General features: G+C 35.9%; 1 protein-coding gene across 9 annotated transcripts; it reads left to right on the top strand.

Moving 5' to 3' along the window:
* Positions 1 to 9,768: 9,768 nt before the first annotated feature.
* On the top strand, positions 9,769 to 22,794 carry LOC121249282 (kinesin-like protein KIN-4A). Of its 9 annotated transcripts, none has more exons than XM_041147998.1 (28): positions 9,774 to 10,056; positions 10,125 to 10,249; positions 11,339 to 11,485; positions 11,581 to 11,730; positions 12,094 to 12,347; positions 12,716 to 12,903; positions 12,988 to 13,112; positions 13,621 to 13,657; positions 14,168 to 14,259; positions 14,409 to 14,519; positions 14,596 to 14,709; positions 14,931 to 15,024; positions 15,601 to 15,713; positions 16,535 to 16,633; positions 16,730 to 16,843; positions 17,011 to 17,127; positions 17,409 to 17,489; positions 18,277 to 18,348; positions 18,985 to 19,078; positions 19,150 to 19,181; positions 19,835 to 19,932; positions 20,030 to 20,128; positions 20,289 to 20,510; positions 20,877 to 21,039; positions 21,379 to 21,507; positions 21,584 to 21,883; positions 22,246 to 22,260; positions 22,480 to 22,794. In XM_041147998.1, the coding sequence occupies exons 2-26, from the start codon at positions 10,133 to 10,135 to the stop codon at positions 21,794 to 21,796; spliced, it is 3,075 nt and encodes a 1,024-aa protein (XP_041003932.1). In that variant the 5' UTR covers positions 9,774 to 10,056; positions 10,125 to 10,132; the 3' UTR covers positions 21,797 to 21,883; positions 22,246 to 22,260; positions 22,480 to 22,794. The 9 variants fall into 9 exon arrangements, with proteins under 9 accessions (XP_041003956.1, XP_041003940.1, XP_041003932.1 ...); XM_041147994.1 differs by having other exon boundaries at positions 22,313 to 22,794; XM_041148006.1 differs by having other exon boundaries at positions 9,773 to 10,056; positions 18,985 to 19,051; positions 22,246 to 22,794.
* The last annotated feature ends 374 nt before the right edge of the window (positions 22,795 to 23,168 follow it).

Below are 23,168 nucleotides of genomic sequence, written 5' to 3'. Positions count from 1 at the left end.
GAACACGACCTCAATCATACTATATGTACATACTCATGATCATGATCATGCAAAGAAACTACTCATATACTCATATTAGCTAGAAAAAAGATTCCATATCAGTAGTGTATTTGAGGTGCCAATAAACTGACTTCAAATAAATTATTTTTTAGGAAGCATTGTTTATGATGGTTATTTGATTTAGTTAAGCTTAGTTAAGCTTAGTTTTGCAATTTCTCACATTATCCATTGAGTATTAGATTATTTTGAGTTTATTATTTTTTTGCTTTCAGTTATGCAGTGCAGCACTTTCATGTATTTTCGTTGCATGCTTTTTAATTGGGTTGAACAACTTTTTTTATGTTTTCCTGTTGGTTATTTGATTTAGATAAGCTTAGTAGTTTAAAATATGTTGATTATCTTGAAACTACTGTGACATATGAAAGTGGTGAAAGTGATTTACAAACTACTCATATACTCATGTTAGCTAGGAAAAAATTCCATATTATGCACAGACCAAACAAATTCTGCTTTTCTTTATTGGCGTGCCACACTGCCAACAAACAGACTTCAAAGATGTGAAAGCTCAGTTTGGCAGTTTTCCACATTATCCATTGAGTATTAGATTATTTTGAGTTTATTATTTTCCTGCTTTCAGTTATGCAGTGCAGCACTTTCATGTATTTTCATTGCATGCTTTTTATGCAGGTGTTGCTCTGCAAGTTCAATCAGTGGAATCAGCTGAGATGATTTAACAGAGCACCAACGATGATTTAACAGAGCACTAATGGAAAACAAGAATTTCCGTTAGGCTCTGTTAAATAGCCACTTATATATATAGAAAGATATATATATATATATATATATATATATTACTTTTACATAATTGATTTAATTAATTGGCACATTAACAGCAGTACTACTCTTGAGTATTGTATAAGTTGCATGGTCATGCTTGCGCAAGAAGGTATGTAAAAGTACTTGTCGATGCAAAACCATAGTATATATATGTGTGTGTGTGTATATATATATGTATAAAGTAGTGCTACATGTACTGTAACAAATGAATTATAGTAGATGAATGTAATAAAGAAGATGGAGAAATGATATAGAAATTGTAGAATCTATATATTGATAGTGAAGAACTGAGGCCTACTTCGAGGGAGGCACCTTCAAATTCAAAAATGTACAAAATGTTCTGAAAATTAGCATGTCCAACCCTGTCAGAGTGATAGATCTTTAGTACTATTACAAGCAAAAATACTAAACTACCCTTTTAAAGTTTATAGGCTTACTAAACTATTACATCAGATAAACGGGAATGAAAAATAAGCCCAGTTGTTGAAGTCCCAGCCCACTTCCATGCATTGCTGAAGCCCGTGACTTTGTTCCCTCCGTCTAGCCCATGAGGCCCGAACCCATACTTAGTCATCTAGGGTTCCTTCGAATCTTCCTTCCCCAATTCCTTAATCCTTCAGACACCTTTCATGCCGTGACCTTTCTCCTCTCTTCCCTATGCTCTAGCCACGTCATGCAACAATTTCCCTTTCCTTAGAAAACCTTGTCCACAAGGTGAGGGAAGTCCTCGTACAGTTGTCGATATGGTTCCCATGAAGCCTCCTCCACTTGTTGTCCTTGCCAGCGGACCAACACTTTGACTAAAGGTAAATTTTTTACTTTTCTCATCCTTCTTGTAAGAATCTCTTTTGGTTCTGGCTTCAAAACGGAATTAACTAGTGGTAGGATGGGAAGTGGGTTCACGTTCTAGGCTAGGGTTTGTTTTAGTTGAGACACATGAAAAACATTATGCATCTGTGTTGTGCTAGGTAACTGGAGTTTGTATGCCACCTCGCCCGTTTTTGTCTTGGATTTGGAAGGGACCGTAGTAACGAGGGGCCAATTTAAGGCTTTGTTTCTGGTGGATCGAGGAATGTCGATATGGTTGTAATCATAAATAGACCTAGTCCCCTGCCTAGTAGTGTTGCTCATTTCTCTTTTTATCAGCATATTTCTTCTTCCTTTCTTGAGCCCTAACAAGATTTTGTTTTAACAGGTGCCAAATTTGATCTTGTTGCTGCAAGGTAACCTCCACTTCTGCTAATCTTGTTGTATTTGGTAGATAGCTAGTCAATTTAGGAGCCATGTAGCCATACAATGCCTCAAATGGGGTAATTTTAGTTGAGGCATGTTGGGTTGAATTATAACACCATTCAGCCAAAGCAACCCAATTAGACCAATCCTTAGGATTGTCACTAACATAGCTTCTTAGGTAGTTTTCCACCCATTTGTTCACTGCCTCTGTTTGACCATCTATTTGAGGATGGTAGGCAGTGATGAAAGCCAGTTGCACACCCTGCAATGAGAACAATTCCCTCCAAAATTTACTTGTGAAAGTAGGGTTTCTATCTAAGACAATGGCATAGGGCATTCTATGTAGCTTGAAGATATGCTTAACAAATAGCTGTGCCACCACCTTAGCCGTGTAAGGATGAGATATGGGTATAAAGTGAGCATATTTGGTAAATATGTCAACTACTACCCACAAAGCATTAAATCCTTGAGAAGTTGGTAAATCCTCCACAAAATCCATGGAGATGTCTGTCCAAGGGCTGGATGGTATTGGGAGAGACTGTAGAAGTCCACCAGGTAATGTGTGATCTACCTTTATTGTTTGACAAGTGTCACAGCCTCTTAGAAAAAACTTTAAGTCTCTTCTTAAACCAGGCCAGAAGAAATCTTTTGTAAGCCTATGCAGTGTTTTATCAAACCCCAATGACCCCTATAGGGCTGTTATGCACCAACTGTAGGATTCTGTCAATGAGGTCTGTGTTGGCTGGTATATAGAGGCCTTTAATTTCAGTGAGTCAATCCCGTGTAATTAGAGCCACAGTCACTTCATTATCCAAATCCTGCCTAGACAAGGCATCTGCCACTACATTTTCCCTACCCTTCTTGTATTCTACCAAAAACTCATACCACATTAGCTTCAAAATCCATTTTGGTTGCATTGGAGTGCCCACTCTCTGATTCAGCAAAAATTTTAGACTTTGGTGGTCTGTTTTGACCATAAAAGAGTGTCCCAATAAGTATGGCCGCCATTTATGTATTGTTGAAACTAGCACCATTAGTACTTTTTTGTAGGTAGACATAGCTAGAGTTCGGTCCTTTACATCTTGATTGAAAAAAGTTAGTGGTCTCCCCTATTGCATTAGCATAGCCCCAATTGAATTTCTGGAGGCATCACATTCAATTAGAAAGGGTAATTGAAAATTAGGCAAGGCCAAAAGTGGCGGTTGAGTCATGGCCTGTTTGAGCTGGTCAAAGGCAGATTGAGCTGTCATACTCCACTTAAAGCTGTCTTTCTTCAGTAATTCAGTCAACTTTACTGCAATTGCTCCATATCCCTTCACAAATTTATGGTAATAACTCGTGAGTCCCAAAAACCCTCTCAAGGCCTTGATAGATTTCGGGACAGGTCAATTCTCCATGGCTTTCAGTTTACTTGGATCAACTCTAATGCCTTGGCATGAGATAAGATGGCCCAAATAGGCAATTTCTTCTTGACCAAAACAGCACTTACTCAATTTGGCAAAGAGTTTGTGTTGTCTTAGTAATTCAAAAGTGGCTTTCAAGTGAGATATGTGCATCTCAACATCACTACTATAGATTAGTATATCATCAAGAAATACCAAAATAAAGAGACGGAGATAGGGTTTAAAAACTTGGTTCATAAGAATTTGAAATGTTGAGGGTGCGTTAGTTAAGCCAAAAGGCATAACTAAGAACTCGTAGTAGCCTTCGTGTATCCTAAAAGCAGTTTTAAGGACATCTTCTGAACTTACCCTGATTTGATGGTAGCCCGATCTCAAATTGAGCTTAGAAAAAATTTTGGCTCGTTCATCCATCAACTCATCCACCATCGGGGATAGGATATTTATCCTTAATAGTAACGTTGTTCAGCGCCCTATAATCCACACATAATCGTCAAGTCCCATCGACCTTTCTCACCAAAAGGCATGGGATGAGTAGGGGCTTTGTGATGGGTGTATGACACCTGATTCCATAAGCTCTTTCACAATTTTTTCAAATTTTTCCTTTTGAAAGTAGAGGTAGTGGTATGGTCTCACAGAAATTGATTTTGTTCCAGGTTGCAAGGTGATAGAATGGTCATGTGTACGGGTAGGGGGTAGGCCTTTTGGGGTGGAAAAGATATCTTGATAATTGGTGAGTAGTTGTTGTATCGGTTCAAGGAGAGGGTGAGGTTGATTTGTTGGTGAGTCTTCAATTAACTGCAGTAACAACCCCTTAGTCTCCATATTATTAGCCCTGTGCATCGACCCTTCCTCAAGCAAGTGTCGAGCATTTAGCCCTTTAAGAGTTACAACCCTATCATTGTGTTGGAATTGCAGAGTCAATTCCTGGAAATTCCAAAGAATGGATCCCAATCCTTGTAGCCATTGGACTCCTAAAACCATGTCACATCCAACTAGATCCAGCAAATACATGTTGACCTGGAATAGCTCACCTTGAATATTAACATTGACCCCCATCACCTTCCCTTCACTCTCAAGCTGATCTCTATTGCTACCTTGACTTTCACCTTTTCATTAGATAAAACTGATAATGGAATGCGTGATATAACAACAGTATTTAGGAAGTTATGTGTACTTCCAGAATCAATTAGAATAGTTACCCCTTTGCTGCCAATCCTTCCTTTAACCCTCATGGTTTTAGGATTAAGAGAGCCAATAATGGCATGGAATGAGATTTCAAGCTCCCTTTCAGTTTTGGACAGGTCTGAACATTCAGTTTGGAATGTCACAATGTCAGGTGGTTCTTCTAGTAAAGTGTCATCCTCCAACACTTCTTCAATGAGGTAGAGTTTAGGGCTTTGACACCTGTGGCCTCGGTGCCATTTGGAATCACAATTATATCATAGGCCTTTTTCATGCTAATATCTCATTTAGGTTGGTCTAATTTTGTGGACAAGTACAATAGTTTTGGGATTGTGTTTCTGTTGTTCAGGCTTGGTGGGATTGGATTTTAAGGAATCTAGTTCAAAATGGTGGGGGTTATGGAACCTGGGAGTGAATTTTTTGTTTGAAGAATCATTTTCTTCTTGAATCTTTGCAAGGCCATATGCCGAGATTAGATTGTGTGGGTTAAACATGCAAACTGTCAACCTTATATCATCGTGTAAGCTACTAAAAAAAAAGCTTAGTTTGTACTGTTTTGAGAGTCCTTGTAATCTGTTTGATAAGGCCTCAAACTGAGCCTTATAGTCCTCAACAGATCCTACTTGTTGGAGCCTAGTTAATTGCTCCATGGGGTCATTATAGCTACTTGGGCCAAATCTAAGCAGTAAAACTTTAACAAACTCATACCAAGATGTTAACACACCCGACTCATCAAGATCTTGGAACCATACGAGGGCCTTGCCCTCCATATAGAATGAGGTAAGTCTTAAACAATGCTGAGGTAATGTATTATGAAAGGAGAAAAACTGGTTCACCTTGTACAACCAGCTATGTGGGTTTCCTCCATTGAAGGTTGGGAAATCCAACCTTATAGCTCTTGGATGCACTTCCCCCGTGTGTAGCACCATTTGTTCATTGTGATTGAAATTTCCAGCGTGACTTGTGTTTGTTGACTTTTTCATATTCGCATTTTGTAGATTTGAGGCCATTGTAGCAAACTGGTTTATCGTGGCCTCCATTTATCTCCTTACAGGCTGCATTTCGACTCCAATGGTAGTAAACTGAGATTCAGTCTGCTTCATGTGATTCTTAGTTGATTTCTTGAAGGAATGAAAACCCTCCTAGGAGCTGTGTGAAGCGTGTGCCTTCTGCCATTACAAGGAGAGGACCGAGGGCTCTGGATACTACTTGTAACAGATGAATTATAGTAGATGAATGTAATAAGGAAGATGATGGAGAAATGATACAGAAATTGTAGAATGTGTATATTGATAGTGAAGAACTGAGGCCTGCTTCGAGGGAGGCACCTCCAAATTCAGAAAGGTACAAAATGTTCTGGAAATTAGCATGACTAACTCTGTCAGAGTGATAGACCTTTAGTACTATTACAAGTAAAAATACTAAACTACCCTTTTAAAGTTTATAGGCTTACTAAACTATTACATCAGATAAATGAGAATGAAAAATAAGCCTAGTTGTTGAAGTTCCAGCCCACTTCCATGCATTGCTTAAGCCTGCGACCTTATTCCCTTCGTCTGGCCCATGAGGCCCAAACCCATACTTAGTCATCTAGGGTTCCTTCGAATCTTCCTTCTCCAATTCCTTTTGCCTCCGCAATCCTTCAGACACCCTTCATGCTGTGATCCTTCTCCTCGCTTCCATATGCTCTAACCATGTGATTTAACATGTACTTATATTTTTACTTACACTTTTACTTACAAGATTCATTTTGTTAGATTTATTTTGAATTTCAAATTTCATGATTTTCAACATATCAATAACTGACATGTGGAAACAGAAGTTTTTTGTAAGTTTTTCTTAAGTACGTTTAACATTTTCTATATTATATATATTACCAAGAATATTGTTAACAAGATTATACTAAATTAATCATCACATTCTTAAAATTAACAATTAAACCAATCCAAATTAAATTGGGGCAAGCTGATCAAATCATTAACATACTGGTCAATGACTTGCCATATATGCATGTATACAAGCTAACAGGCGCGGTAGAGTAAATGGGGGATCAGAATGAGAGAGAGAGAGAGAGAGAGAGGGAGGTAAAAAAGACAAGGATAGTAGTTGAGGTTGAGATCTTTGTAATACTTGTCTAGGTAATTGATCTTCTGGATTAAGGAAATTGAAAATCACATCACTAAGATAGTTGAGGTCCGTCATCATGTGCAGAACAGTTTGCTTCAATTGCGTTTTACCGTAAAGAAATTATAAGCAATTTGATTATAATATATATAAAGACAAAAGCACACACACATATATATATATATATATATATATATATATATAGCTTTGATCGATCTATCGTTATTTAATTTATGGGTATACCAATAATATCAAGGAAACGTCGTCGGGGGGAAATTAAAAGAACTGCAAGCTATTTTTGTCAGCACATGATATAGTATTATATCCTGCATTGACGTTTATATAAATGAATAAGACAACAAATAAGAAAAAATCTAATTATAAACAATTTTATGCACTAATACGTGTACTTATTCAATATGATTGATCAAAAAGTAGATTTTATTAAAAACAATACTAATTTGAATTTAGAATATAAAGATAATAATATTAATACATAAATTGATATGCAAACTTACTTGTACATAACAAAACTTACAAAACAAAGCAGCTGTTACTTTGAGCTGTTTATAAGCGTGAAAATTAAAGTTTGCTTTACTTGTGTTTCACCATGCAGTTTGCTTAACTTGTGTTGTACCGCAAAGTAATTGGTCATCAAGTAATCATGTGAATATAATACGAGGTGGTGAAACGCATGAATTCGGTGATGAATACGGACACGCACTATAATAAAACTGTTTATTTGTGATCAGTTATTTTTTATAAAAATTATTATTTTTTTCTAAAATGAGTTTATTTTCTTTATAACTAATCCGTCACAAATGTTCATTTTTCTTGTAATGTATTAGCTCGCGTTTGTATAAAAATTAAACAAATATAGACATTAATAAACTCGGATTTCTAATTTCTCAAATTAATCTCTTAATAATCTTTAATTCCAAACAATCACTTGATTTCTTTCTTTTTTGGATGGGGGCTATATATGATGTCTTCTAAAGAAGAAATTAAGTACCCTCAGAGGAAAAAAGAAAAGAAAAAGGAACTACAAAACAAAAACATGGGAGTATTAATTACATCATTCGTAATAATGGAGGCAATAGAAAAATAACAAAGTTGTTTTATAAGTATAATTTAATAGAGTTTGAAAAATAATTGCGAAGGAAAAAAGAAAGACTGAAAAGGTAGAAGAAAATGGAAAGTTACCTATAAAAAAAAATGGGAGTTAACGGGACTAAAGAGAGGGACCGTGGGGACCCCCTGCTTTCCGAGAGGTAAACTATAAGAGACCATGTGAGCAAGGGTCCAAAAGCTGCTTATTACTCATCTGTCAAGTAGATCGTGGCCGTCGCTTTCGGTCCAACTTTTGTTTTTTTAAAAAATTTTGCTTATCATCTTCGCATTATATATTATATATTACACATAATTTTTTATTTTATCAAATATATATGATGAACAAAAAAACTCAATTAATTTAAAAAAAATAAAATAAAAAACATTTTAAAAAAATATAAAAAATAAATATAGTGTATAGTGTGCCAATAACTAACTACCTCTTTGTTTTTTTTTTAAAACTCATTCCACTTGTCCAAAATGCCCTTTTTTATTTGTTGGTACTTAAAATGTTATTTTCTCTCTTGTATTTTTACTCTCAAATATTATTAATTTTAAAAATTGAAAATCCCAACCATATTTTAACTACAAAAATATTTCATATAAACAAACTTTACGAAAATAAATTTATAAAATGACATGATTTGATGTGTTATGTTAGATTGTAAAATTATTTTTATTATAAAATAAATTTAAAAATCAGGTCAATTTAAAGGTTTGTTTTTATGAGATTTTTTTTTATAGCTGTAACACTTGATAATTTTTAAACTAATTTTCTTTTCTTTTATTGCATTATGGCTGACAAGAAGTAATTACATTTTCATACTTATAAGAAATTTTAAATAAATAATTACTTAAAAAATGATAGAATAACATTATGGATTTGTAACATAATTGGAGTTAAAAGAATTCAACATTTTGATGGTGTCTCGCCGAAGAAGAGCATGACTTTACAGGATGTGGTCACCATTTTTCTTGTTAAAGGAACATTATCTATATTAATTATATATTTTATATAATTAAATAAATAGATGTAATATAATAATCTCGTAATATTTAATGATGTCAACAATTATAAAAGATGGTGTTCCAGGTTGAGAACCCTTGATATAAGAGAAAATAAGCTATTAATATTATATTGTCTATTATTTATATATTTTTGAAGTTTTTTGAGCTAAGATAATATAAACATGCTATTGATAATATTGATGCTCATCATTGTCATCCGAGTGTTCATTTCTCTAAATTTTAAATTTTTAGGTTTCATTATTTTTTTTTTCCTGCCATTGAGTAATTCTTTCTTTAAAGATTCTGGCTTAAAAATAGAATTTTTTTTTTATTCAGTTACTATTTATTATTTCACATTCTATATTTTATAAAAAAAATATTCTTATATATACCCTATAAAAAATACCTACATATCTTATAAAAAAATAAGAAATTCTATTTACATTATTCACTTGAGGACTGTATGTATAGAACTTTTATTAAATGAGAAAAAATATTATTTTAGGAGGGATATTTTTATAATTTAAAAAAATTTTAAAAATAAAATTGTTTAAACTTGCATTGCAGTCCTCATTTGAAAATTATACGTAATATTGCTTTAAAAAAATTATAAATGTAAAATATGAGAGTGAATAGTAACTAATAAATAATAAATTATTTAAAAATATTAGTATGAAACGAGCGAGAGAGAAAAAAAGGATAGAAAAGAACTCAATAAGTGAAAAAAATAGGAAAGCTGTCTCGCATTTTAATTTATTTTCCCGCAAAAGGGAGAAAAAAAAAAAGAGAAAAAAAGAAAAGAAAAGGAGAAGTTGGTGTTGGACGTGGGAGACTGCAGCTTCACAGTTGGCGCAAAGAACCAACCTAGTCAAACAGAAGGGGGGGGGGGAGAGAGAGAGAGAGAGAGGGAGAGAGAGAGAGAGGGAGAGGGAGGATGCTTGAAGTGCAGCTGAGGACAATATAGGAAACGAATGAGAGCGAAGTGTTCCAACTTCCAACATCACCACCGTGGCCTCGGGGGGGGACTGAGTGAGTGTGTAGAGCAAGGAAGAAAAAGTTGAAATAAAAACTGAAGTGGTAATAGTCGTTGATTTGTTATTGCGCTTTGCATTTAGCTCCTCCCGCTCTGTTTCTCCTCTTTTCGAACCACCATTGCCAGGTCCGCCACCTCTCTCGTTAAAAACCCACCACCTAAATTCCTTAATTTCCATCTTTTTTTATTCACAGTGCAACGCATGGACACTCCTGAGAATTGTTGTGTCAAGGTTGCGGTTCATATACGTCCCCTCATCGCCGATGAACGCCTTCACGGTTGTAAAGAATGCGTTACTGTTACACCCCGGAAAAATCAGGTACTTCGCATTTTTTTGCCTTCCGAGAGTAACTGGGGATTATTGAACTGGAAGCTGCTATGTTCTAAATTTTAGCAAGTGGGCTTTTTTCCCTCTAAGGTTAAAAGTTAACACCTTTTCTATCGTTTGGCGGGGAATCTATTGAATTCTAGATGTTTTCGACTTCCAGCTTCTGGTTTAGTCTATTGGCGTTTGTAGCTTGTGTTTAGTTTGTTATTTCTTTTTTCCATATTTTTGCATTTTCTCAATTGGTTTTTGGGTGAGAACTTGGAGGATTGAAGAATCCTTCTGTGTCCTTGTTGCTAGTACTGTTTTCAGAACAAGTACAATCTGGTTCCTTATTCTCTGTATGTACACTTGTTTCACTGACAAATATAAATTTCCTAAAATGGTTAAGTAGTAGTTGGATATGATCTTAAATACTTGGCATGCAACCTCTTTTTATTGTGCCACCTCCTGCCCATGTGTAAATATTCCTTTTGAAGTATGTATGCCAATTTTAGTCGGGGTCAATGGCGTGTGCCGCCGCTCATCTAAACCAAACCGTAGTTTCACAAATTGAGCTCTTCTGCATGAGTGTTGATTTCTACTTATCACCGTTCTGCTTTATGCCAAGGCAATTTAATTTATTGAACCGTAGGTTGTTGAGTAGTTTCTCATTACCCTGATCCGATGATCATTTTTGGCCAACACGTTTTCACTTTGTGTATGCTGTGCTGAGAACGAAACATTTAATACACCTGCATACTTGAACCTGGACATGAGATTTGAAATATGGTTTGTTTATGCGGCCCTGATACAAATCTTGTAATCTCTCTGTACTGACTTTAATTAATACAAGAGTGGATAATAGAGGTGCATATTTCAGTTTGTGAAATGTGTATGTGTTACATGCTGACATGATATCTCAATTTCAAAATGGAAAATGCAAAGGCACGTTATATGGCCTTAATGCAGCATAATTTCAGGGGAACCTATTTCAATTTATTTTTGCAATTATTTGAAATATTTTATGTCGATAATTTGTGCAACATTTTCTTTTCTACCTACATTTCTGAGAATGGGATCTTAGTTGTCTCCGTGGAGCAGGTACAAATTGGCACCCATTCCTTTACATTTGATCATGTCTATGGAAGCAGTGGATCTCCTTCATCTGCCATGTTTGAAGAATGCATTGCTGCACTTGTTGATGGTTTATTCCAAGGATATAATGGTACTGTACTGGCTTATGGTCAGGTAATCTCTATCCTGTACATAAAATGTTCTAAATGGAGCAAGACCTCACATCATGTCTCATTTCTACTGATTATCGGCATATATGTATGCTGCAGACAGGATCTGGGAAAACGTATACCATGGGGACTAGCTTTAAGGATGGTTGCCAGACAGGACTTATTCCTCAAGTTATGAATGCACTGTTCAACAAGATCAAAACATTGAATCATCAAACTGAATTCCAGTTGCATGTTTCTTTCATTGAGGTCATTCATTATATGGTTGTTTTTTTTATGCTTAATACCTGGGTATTCCCTTGGTCATGCACTTTAGAACACAATAGTTCTCTCTGAAGCTACTTATTTTCCACTTGAAATTATACTCAATGGCCCAAAACGAAGTAGAATGGGAAATTCTTAAGCTTTCTTGATTTATAAATTTGACCTAAGATATAATTGGTTCCAATTCTTCTGAAAAACTATTCCATTGGTCTTTTTGAAGAGATTCCACCTTGAGACAGTATGCCGATATGCAAGTGTGATACAATGGCTAGGTTGACCATTTTCTTTTTGTAGATTCCTCTAGTACCTGATATCCATAGAAAATAATTAGAATGATTGAATTTGAAGATTCTCAAGGAAGAAGTAAGGGACTTGCTGGATTCTGTAGCTATTAGCAAATTGGATACTGCTAAAGGACATGCTGGAAAAGTTGCTATTGACGGTAGGCAGCTGATTCAAATTCGTGAAACATCAAAAGGAGCTATAACACTTGCTGGATCAACTGAAGTTACTGTTACTACATTACAAGAAATGGCGACCTGTCTGGAGCAAGGTTCTTTAAGCAGGGCAACTGGGAGTACAAATATGAACAACCAGTCCAGGTAAAACTGCCTTTTCTGCCTAATTGTAGTTTAGATGCCAACTTATGCAATCAACTTTGCGTTTATATGTGCAAACAACGAAAACGTTCACTTCTCCAGTGATCAGCTTGTTGCAGAGCTGGGTTGAGGTATCTCATCATAGTCATTGTTACCAAGTAAAATTGCCAATGTCATTGATATTGATTCCATTGGCTCGTCATCAACTCTTGTTTGATGACGCATAAATGTAAAATGAAAGATATTGTGTTAAAAGTAAGCACTTGCTCATTTTGCTAAGAAAGTTTTTGTTGATTATTTTGGGGTTATGTCTTATGATTAAATCTTCATAATCTAATGGCGTATGGTTTTCATTTACATGTTTGTACTAGTCGGTCACACGCCATCTTCACAATCACATTAGAGCAGATGCAGAAATTACGTTTGGTTCTTCCTCGTAATGACACGTCGGATGAGGAAATGGGTGAAGAGTATTTTTGTGCAAAGCTCCATCTGGTAGATCTCGCTGGATCTGAACGTGCAAAAAGGACAGGTTCTGATGGTCTTCGTTTTAAAGAAGGTTAGTAAAACTGCTTACTGATATTCCTATTGTGCTTTTATATCTTAATAGAATGGAATTTCTAAATTTTGTCTCTGTGAATAGGTATACACATTAATAAGGGTCTTCTTGCCCTTGGTAACGTCATTAGTGCACTGGGGGACGAGAAAAAGCGGAAAGAGGGTGTGCATGTCCCTTACCGAGACAGTAAACTAACTCGATTGTTGCAGGTTGGATTAACATTATGTTGATCTATATGTTATATCTGAGATCCTATCTTTGCCATTGATATGTTATCTCAGCTGAGGAAAGTGTGACAAATGTCTTCGTAAGTTAAATAAAACATCTTAAACTTATTTAAAATTAGGGAGAGACAGATTCGACATTTGTTTTAGCAGTTAGTCACAAATACTCTCCAGATACAGTGATGTTAGCCTAGAAGGATTTGATTACATTAAATCTCCTTACCAACCAGATTTGCTGAGTATTGAGACAGCTTGTTGAGATCTTCAGTTGATGGCGATTTTAAATATTTTGGTTTAATCCTTAATATACTATTATACAGTTAATTTTCTGGTCTTACAAATAAGGAAAAATATGGGTATTTAGCATTGGAACTAAACTAGAGATTAAAATTAAGCTCAACTTTTCAATTTTTTCATGTTCTTTTCTTTCTCTCTATTTTCTTGTTCTTCTGTCGGACTTGTCAGACTCAATTTCTTTTCTGCATCTTGGCAGGATTCACTTGGTGGAAACAGCAAAACTGTCATGATAGGTAACCTCGAAGTGACTGTTTAATTGTTCAAAAAATTTGGTCCAAGGAAGTGATTGTATTGTAGTTTCCCATATAGACACAGATCTATATTCTTGAGTTGCCCTGCTAAAGGATTGAATAGAAGCGAGTTTCTTCACCTTAGTTTTCATATGTTTTGGTGGTCACCTGTCAGAATTCAATTTACACCTTTTGGATCGTTGCCAACAATTTATAATCGTTGCCTTTGGTTGATTTCTTTTGAACCAGGTGTAATTCAATTTACACCTTTTGCCATGGCAGCTAAATCTTGCCTTAGAAACATCCTTTTCCAAAATGTGATATGTTGTCTTCTTTCCAGAAGATTTAGAAACTGCATCCGCCCCACTTCTTTCTTTTGCCCTAGGTGTCATTCACTTCAGGTTTTTTACCCTATTTCTGGAAATTGTATTGTGTGTGCTTCCTATTTTTTACACCATTTGATCTGGACTTCTCCTTTATTATAAATTGAACTAATTATGATCCTTGTTCCAGCTTGCATCAGTCCTGCTGACATCAATGCTGAGGAAAGTCTTAATACTCTCAAATATGCAAATCGTGCTCGCAATATTCAAAATAAGCCTGTTGTAAGTTTGTTAGATGACTTTGTTATGACTTGTTTTTTAGCTGATCCCATCATGTTCTTCAAGATTTATGTGAGGGAACTTTATCAGGTTTTATGATCCATATACTCCGGAGCAAAACATTGATGCTTTTTTTTTTTTTTTGGCTGCAGATTAATAGAGATATAATATCCAATGAGATGCAAAAGATGCAGCAGCAGTTAAAGTACTTACAGGCAGAGCTTTATGCTCGTGGGGAAGGAGTGCCATCAGATGAAGTGCAGGTACTTACTTTGTACCATACAGAAGTGTTGTTTGATCATGGTGTCTACTGCATTATATGTTATTTTGGTTGTATAGGTCCTTAAGGATCGGATCGGTTGGCTTGAGGCTACCAATAGGAACATTTTTCAAGAACTCCATGAATACCGCAGCAGATGCGGCATCATACAGCAGGATGAAATAGATGCTCAAGTATGTTAATAGACATTCGAATTCTTTATCTTCTTCTTTGTTTTGCTTTTTCTCCCCAAAAACTTTCCTTTCCGTAATTGTATGGAGTAAATTGCCAGTATTTTTCTTGGTATCAGTAGAATGTGCCTGTATTTATATTCACTTTATTCCTTTAATAACATATTTGAGTAAAGTTTCTGCATTGGTATCTACATTACCCAGTGTTTTTTTTTTTTTTTAAGGAAATCCAGATCGGTATTACAAAAAGTGATGGACTAAAGAGGGGCTTTCAGAGCATGGACTTATCTGATTATCAGATAGTTGAAGCCATATCAGGTGACCACTGATTTTTGCTTTATAGTTTGGGCAATCTTAGAAGAATGATTGTTTGTAGGCTTGACTAAGCATTCAATATAGTGCACCCTTAGGACCATTTAATTAGGAATTAACTAGCATCCCTGTCATGATATGGTTGAAATTGAAACAGGTACTTCACTCATTTTGCTGTTAGTTTGAATCATTTTAGAAGAATGATGTAAATTATTGGCTTGATTGTGCTTCAATGCATTGCATCTACAGATATAAAATTGATTAGAGTTTGTTGTGGTCATTTAACAAAAAGGGGAAAATACTCTTTATACTCCCACTAACAGCACTTTGCAATGTGCAACCCTAAACTACCAAATTGTCCCATTGCATCCTCCAATGTAATCTCTCTCCTTGTTTAATTATTTTTTCTTGTGTTGTTGTGTGTGTGTGTGTGTGAGTGTGTGGGGGGGGGGGGGGGGGGGGGGGGGGGGGGGGGGGGGGGGGGGGTTGGATTGGGTAACGGGTTTCTTCTGTTACATGAACCATGCTTTTGTTTGCTAGTCCAATGCTTCAAATGATCGCGTTTTATTCTCATTTCTGCAGGTGAAAATTTGAGGGAATTTGATGAAGTAACTAAAGAGTGGGAGCATGCACTTCTGCAAGATACCATGGATAAAGAGTTGAATGAATTGAACGAACTTTTGGAACAGAAAGAGGTTTAATTTATTTGCCTCTTTTATGCTTTTTATGTATATAAATTGTAGGCTCTAAAGGGAATACTTAAGAATTAGCCAATATGCATGTTTGACGTAATGATTGTTTGCAAAAGGAAAAAAAAAAAAAACAGTGGTGACAGAAGGAAATCCTGAACCCTTGTCGTACGGAGCCAACGTTATGTTTGATGCATTCTGCATTGTGCCTCTTGGGCTTTCAATCTGCTGCGGGAGAAACACATTGGCCACTCTGATAATTTTCAAATGTATATTTGGGGCCCTTACCTTTGGCAAGCTCTCTTTTAACTTTTACGGATTAAATTCTAAAATGTGATTATCCCAAGTGAAAAATAAAATACAAAAGCTTGGAAATGTTATTTTAATGAAGGCTCAATAGTTTTGCTGATCTGAAAAGCCACTTCTACCCATTTGAAGTAACTTGGTTTTAACAGAGAACGCTCGCTGGAAGAGATTGGAGGCTTTTTCTTCCATATATTTTTCCTTTGGGCTTCTGGTACTGTTCTTGATGGGGAAAATTTTCATGATTTCCTTGTTTCTTTTTCTAGATCCTAGCTTGTAATTAGGTGTCCTTTCTTGTATACCCCTGTGTACTTGGGCTATGCCGAATTACTTGTTTTAATAAAATTTTATCTTACTTATAAAAAAAAAAAGATTTTACCCTGGCTTCCATATTGGCACGTATGCAATTCTGTATGTGTCGACTACACTGTATGATAGGACCTGAGGACTGACATCAAATTGGCGGCTTGTAACTATCTTAAAACACCTTTTTTATGTTTTAAAATGTGCTATATTTTGTGCAGTCTGAGATGAAACTTCTTGGGGGAGTTGACACTGAAGCACTCAAGCAGCGCCTTGGGAAGAAAATCTTGGAACTTGAGGAAGAGAAAAGGATCATGCAGGTTAAATATATATATATATATATATATATGTTCATGAATTACTATTGTCCACTGTGCTTTCACTTTTATGGCTGATGTTCAATCGCATAAATTCAGCAAGAAAGGGATTGTTTGTTGGCAAAAGTTGAGAATCTTGCTGCTAATTTTGATGGACGGATACCAAAAGTGCAAGAAACTCAAGCTCAAAAATTTAAAGCACTTGAAGCACAGGTTAATGACATTCAGTTTTTTTTTTTTTAATTCCTGGTTAATGTAAACTTTCATAACTAAGTCCTGTTCTGTTTTTGAAAATGGGACCATTGATTGATGTGTAAACTTTCTGTTACAAGCTTCAGATTCTAGATCTTAAGGATTGTCTTTTCTTATAAAAAAAAAAGATTCTAGATCTTAAGAAGAAGCAGGAGAGCCAGGTCCAACTTTTGAAGCAAAAACAAAAAAGTGATGAAGCAGCAAAGCGCTTGCAAGCGGAAATACAGTGTATCAAGGCTCAGAAGGTTGGTTGGTTGGTTTTCATTTTGGTAATTGCCAAGTTTAGGTCATCTTAATTGTAAAAAAAAATTAGAGTTTAGGTCATGTGAATTTGGATTTCTCAGTGGTTGGTTCTTGGTGTATTAAGGCTGACAGGGCTGGTTTGGTTCTCATGATCATTGCCTTACTCTTTTTTGTTCTGAAATAAAACTTGTCTTACCTTTCCAAAAAAAAAAACCGCACATCCAATTTTATGATATCTCATGCTTTTTGGTTCTGTCTTGCTTGTTTTCCATCCATGTTCTAGGTCCAGTTGCAGCATAAGATAAAACAGGTGGCAGAACAGTTTCGACAATGGAAGACCTCTCGTGAAAAGGAATTGCTTCAGGTGCTTCACTTCATACTCAAAAACTTCATTTGCTTACTTTCTTATGGTTTCTTGGAGATATCATGTTTCATGTATTCCACTGTCGTTTGCCACAAACTGGAAATCTGAAGCATTGGATATACATTTGGGTTGCATCTGATGCAAGATTTTCAATTGAGCCCATCTTTATTAAAAATGTTTATTGCATGTGGTGTAGAATACTAAAGTGCTTTCAAAAGATGTTCCAATATGCTAATAAAAAACCTACCTATAGAAATATATTAATAAGAAACCTAATTTTTTCTAAACTTAGAAAGGACATTTGAAACAGAAACTTGCCAAGATTGTCTCCTTATCAAGATATACTTCTAAAGGGCTACTAATTTGAAATCTTCAGACATTAGGATTTTCTTTTCTTCTCAAGAAGTCATTCAAAACCTTAATATTGTAGCTGGCAAGATGTTTCCCATTGTCTATGTCTTTAATGCTTTCTTATGGTTTTATGCTGTTGTGTTACTAGGTATGTGGAGTGCACCTTAGCAAGCTTTTTCCATGTTTCTGAGTTCTTCTTATGTTCGTTGGAACTTCTTTCAAACTTTCATGCTTTTTTTTTACATTTCCAATGGGTTGAACCTTTCCACATAATGGATACTTTGTACCAGGATGTCGTGCTCTTTTAACCGCCTTGTTCCGGCTTTTCTTGTGGTTATGTACTTTATTGTCATGCTTGATATATTAAACCTCGTGTTTTATTTGTGTGATTATGTTATTTACCGTAGTTGTTTTTCTTAAATTTGTTTTCAAGCAGCTAAGGAAGGAGGGAAGGAGAAACGAGTATGAACGACATAAACTCGAATCACTGAATCAGCGCCAGAAAATGGTAAAAGTTAGATCCGACTGTTTTTGTTGGAATGCTTCAATGCAACCCAAGTCTGGACCCAACTCTCTCTCTCTCTCTCAATCTATGGAAAAGTTGGAGAACAATTAGTTAACCATCAGCATGAGTCTACTCTAGAGGGAAAACAAAATTAGATAAAGAACAATAACATAGAAGATAGATATATGGCCAAAAGAATATAAACCTCAATTAAATAATGGAAGTACACAAGAATTTGGATGGTTTGGGGCTATTATTCAGAAGTTAGAACTTCATTTAAAAGGAAGATCCAGAAACTCAAAAAAGAAAAACCTGCAGGAGAAGGTAAAAGATAAGGCAATTTTAAATCAAATCTGCCTTAAGTAGAGTAGAATAATAAGAGTAAAAAACTTTTGGGAAAAAAATGCTACAGAAATTAGTGCCACCATACAGACAGGAATTTTGGGATTGGAAGGTGTATCCATTCAAATTAATCATTCTTTACCAAACCAACCCTCAATTCAAGCGTCCTTATTTGCATATAGTGTATATTTAAGATAACAAATCAAATCAGGCTCTTCTCATGCTGATTGATATGTGTGGTTATTATCTGTGACTAATCACTATAATTTTTTCCCATCAAAAAAATCTTTTCCCCAGGTTCTTCAAAGGAAGACAGAAGAGGCTGCTATGGCTACTAGAAGACTGAAAGAGTTGTTAGAAGCTCGTAAGCCTGCTGCACGTGACCATTCTGGTGAATATTTTTCTTGAAACTATTCTGTCATTAGATACTTTCCCTTTCTGATCTTTTGTTGTGTATTTCAGGGACATATGTGGGACATACAGTGATTGGACAGGTAAATGATCTGTACCATAGTGCAATTTGTAATTGGCAGCCTCCATTCAAACACCAGCAACAAGTTTATATACTGCTTGGGGCTGGACTGGGCTGGGTTCCTAGAAGACAGTTATGATCAATGTGATACCAGCTGCATTCACGTTTTGAAATATCTTTTTGATTGTCAAACATACATATATTCTAACCCCTAGGGGTTTGCTCAAGTGGTAAAGGCCTTGACCTTGGTGGTATGCTCCTTCCAAGTCTAAGGTTCGAATCCTCTTGGGTGCAAACAATTTTTAGGGGCCGTCATACTAGGAGAACTTCTCCATGAATTACCCGGGGTGCACTTGCGGGAAACTCCTTATCGATGGCCTGTGCAACCCTAGGATTAGTCGAGACTTTGTTCTCGGACACTCGGTGCCAATAAAAAAAACATATATGGTGATGCATAATTATCAAACCTATATTTCCTATGAGCAAGTAAGTACATTCGTTTCAATGGATTCCAACAGGGTTTGATTTAGAGGTTCTTTCAAAATGATTGCCAATGGACTAGAGAATTTAAACATGACCCACGGCCAACAAAGACAACCCATTCCTGACTTCAATTAATGTTACATCTGCTATACATTTTGCAAGGGACCAATTTAATATGAATTGCATCTTTAGGGAAATGAAAAACCTTTGCAAAGGTGGCTTGATCATGAGCTAGAAGTCATGGTGAATGTGCATGAAGTTCGTTTTGAATATGAAAAGCAAAGCCAAGTGTATGTATTCAGGACTTTTTTTCTTTTAGATTTTCCCTACTTAAGCAAGCTTTCTCAAATGTCTTCAATTGGCTCATTCTTTGGAATTATTGCATAGACAAGCTGCACTGGCAGAAGAGTTGGCCTTAATGAAACAAGTGGATCAGTTTTCTTTTAATGGGCAGAGTCCCCCAAGAGGGAAGAATGGATATTCCAGGTATATAACTATGGCATCATCTCCTTAAGCTTTTCATCCCACTGGTCGTGAATGATTACTTTTTGTGTATGTATATGATATATGTTGTATGGAATTTTACCAGTATGTGTGGATGATACAAATAATTTTTCTTACATTCTTTTGCTATCCAACCAATTAGACTGGTATCCATGCCACCAAATGCAAGAATGGCAAGGATAGCTTCTCTGGAGAACATGCTTAGCATGTCTTCCAATGCACTCATGGCAATGGCCACACAGCTTTCAGAAGCAAAAGAAAGGGAGCGTGCCTCAATTGGTCGTGGACGTTGGAATCACTTGCGCTCAATGGGAGATGCAAAGAACTTGCTTCAATACATGTTTGATGCCGCTGCAGAAGCAAGGTGCTTGTACAACCTGGCATGAAGCTTGATAGATTTTGCCTTTATTTACTTATTAAAAAATTGGCTTCTATATCTGGCAATTAAAACCTACATAAAATACATTTTGATATTTGCCCAAGTATATTGGAGCTGATAGGCTAAACTCTGTGCTGAAAGCCCAGCACGAACTTTTATTTACCAACAAGTCCATTCCTTCTTGAGCCAATTTGGGGTTTTGGTTCAGCTGAAGTGTTAATCATAGAGCTTATTCTACTTAAAAAAAAAAAAAAAACAGGGCACTTATTCTGGATGTTAGAGTCTTCTGCTGGAGCAAGTGATTTCAAGTTTGAAGTGTTTATGTTAGCACTTACATTTTTTTATCAACAGGTGCCAGTTGTGGGAAAAGAACTTGGAGATTAAGGAAACGAAAGAGCAGCTGAAGGAGCTCGTATTTCTTGTACAACAGAGTGAAGCACAGAGAAAACAACTCATAAAGGAGCAACAAGCGAGGGAACAAGCTGTTGCAGTTGACTCGGGTTCATCAGCTTCGGTGAGACCATCTTCTTAAACTGCATTGTAATCTCTAAACTTGAACATCCTGTTTCATAGTAGACATGAATGCAAATCTACAATATTGAAATAGAGTAGGATTAGTTTTCATGGTGCCCATATTAACTAAAATACAAACTTCTAGTACCTTATGTTCCTTTGCCCATTTAAAAATCATAATTTGGGCTAAATTCTGTACACTGGTTTCTTGAGAATCGAAAAGTCAGAAATTAACTCTACGATCAAATACTGTTACTCTATTGACTCTTCCAGTTTTGAATGTTGTCTTGAAACTTCTTAATGCAATCAACAGAGCAATTCACGCACTTTGTTAAAACATTTGGCGGATGATATGAGTGGCCCCTTGTCCCCCATGTCACTTCCAGTACCAAAGCAACTAAAATTTACACCTGGAATTGTTAATGGGTCCGTTAGGGAGTCGGCAACATTTCTGGACCAGACGCAAAAGGTAGCTCACCTTTCTCAAGCTGTCTATTGGGTTCTCTCCCTCCTGTTTGATTAAGTAGAGATGGTTCTGGCTGCAGATGGTACCTGTAGGACAACTGTCAATGAAGAAACTAGCAGCTGTGGGACAAGCTGCGAAACTCTGGAGGTGGAAGAGAAGTCATCACCAGTGGCTACTGCAGTTCAAATGGAGATGGCAAAAACCATGGAGACTCTCAGAATGGATCAAGCATTGTGATGAGACAATCATAAGGTCAAGGCCTCGCCCACCGGTTCTGGTTGATAGCATGTGATAACTCCAATATTCATCAGCTTTCTTTTGGCGCATGTCTGGGCTGCCCTGTGGGATCCAAAAGATGGGTCGGTGGGAACTTCGATTGGTTAGTTTTCTCTTCTTGTTTTCCAAACCTGTCAAATTTGGTACCAGGACAGACGGATTTATTCCTTTACAGAGTTTCAGATTTATGGTTTCCTGAATTTAAAATGTTTTTCCAAGGAAAAATTAAACGACTTTGTTATTATCCTGACTACATAAATATCCCTGATGTTAGCATACTGCTGAAGCATAATTTTTCTCAATGAAAAATATTACTTCTTGAATATGTGCATTATGCTATTGCTGCCCCGGGTGACCAAACTCACTTTTCTACTATGCAATGTTTCAACCAGACCACTTCCACTTGCTGTGGAAGTTCATACTCATCAATGAACTTCATCTTATATTCATTTGCTGTGCATGCAGGCATCTCATAAATTGGTAAGAGGATTTTTTGGTATCTTTGGTTATTTTCTGGATTTGATTGGTGAAGATTATGTCAGAAGCATTTCTCAGGCTGGCAGGCTCACCTCCCACGAAAGTAGTAGGAAAATGCGGATACCAGTGTGAGAGAGAGCATTGGATATGCTGGAAGTTAAATTCTGTGATGTTACTTCGTCATGCCGATATGTTTTTTTCTTCTTCCCTTGTATTTTGTACTTAGCTTTTGTGAAGAATACGATCAAGGAGAGATCGAACAAGCCCAGTTAGAACTTCCAAGCTTGGACCGACTTTAACCAACTCAGGAATCTGATATCATGATCTTGATTCTTGACCCCAAAAACAAAAATCTTCAGAGAATTACAGGCAACAGGGAATTGTTCTGCCGAGGCAAAAGTCAAAGTTCATGTAAATGATTCCCCCAAACTTCGTCCTTATGTACATACAGTCGTTAACTTACGTCACAGCAGGACTGATTAGATTTATTCAAGTGAAAAGTACATACAGTCATAAACCCAGTTGGAATTGATCTTACAATTTGTCTATCACTGGTAACAATTTAGTACTTAAATCAGCCTCTTCAAACGCTGCTTTTCATCAAAATTTAATAGGTTTTTCTTTCAAATCACTGCATTGGATTCGGTATACACATAAATTTTTAATTTTGAGTCATAGTATATTTAAGTTCATCTCCATATTTGAAGACATTCTGTTCACACTCTATAACTATTATTTTACTTAAATTATTGTTTTCAAATTTTAAGCCACAATATATTTAAGTTAGAAAATAATAATTTAAGTATCAAATTAAATTATTATTTAATATATAGTTAGTATAATTGTAAAATATGAAAAAAAAAATAAATTAAAAATATTATTATTAAAAAATAATATTATATTATTATTTT

Source organism: Juglans microcarpa x Juglans regia, chromosome 1D (genome assembly GCF_004785595.1).
Source record: "Juglans microcarpa x Juglans regia isolate MS1-56 chromosome 1D, Jm3101_v1.0, whole genome shotgun sequence".
Lineage (NCBI taxonomy): Eukaryota > Viridiplantae > Streptophyta > Magnoliopsida > Fagales > Juglandaceae > Juglans > Juglans microcarpa x Juglans regia.
The sequence above is the reverse complement of the archived record's forward strand: the minus strand, read 5'-3'. Positions and strand labels throughout refer to the sequence as shown.

Coding starts and splice junctions, on each gene's coding strand:
- LOC121249282 (XM_041147998.1), top strand. CDS start 10,133: ATGGACACTCCTGAGAATTGTTGTGTCAAGGTTGCGGTTCATATACGT. Junction 19,079..19,149: donor TGCTGCACGTGACCATTCTG/GTGAATATTTTT, acceptor TGTGTATTTCAG/GGACATATGTGGGACATACA. Junction 20,129..20,288: donor GGGAAGAATGGATATTCCAG/GTATATAACTAT, acceptor CCAACCAATTAG/ACTGGTATCCATGCCACCAA.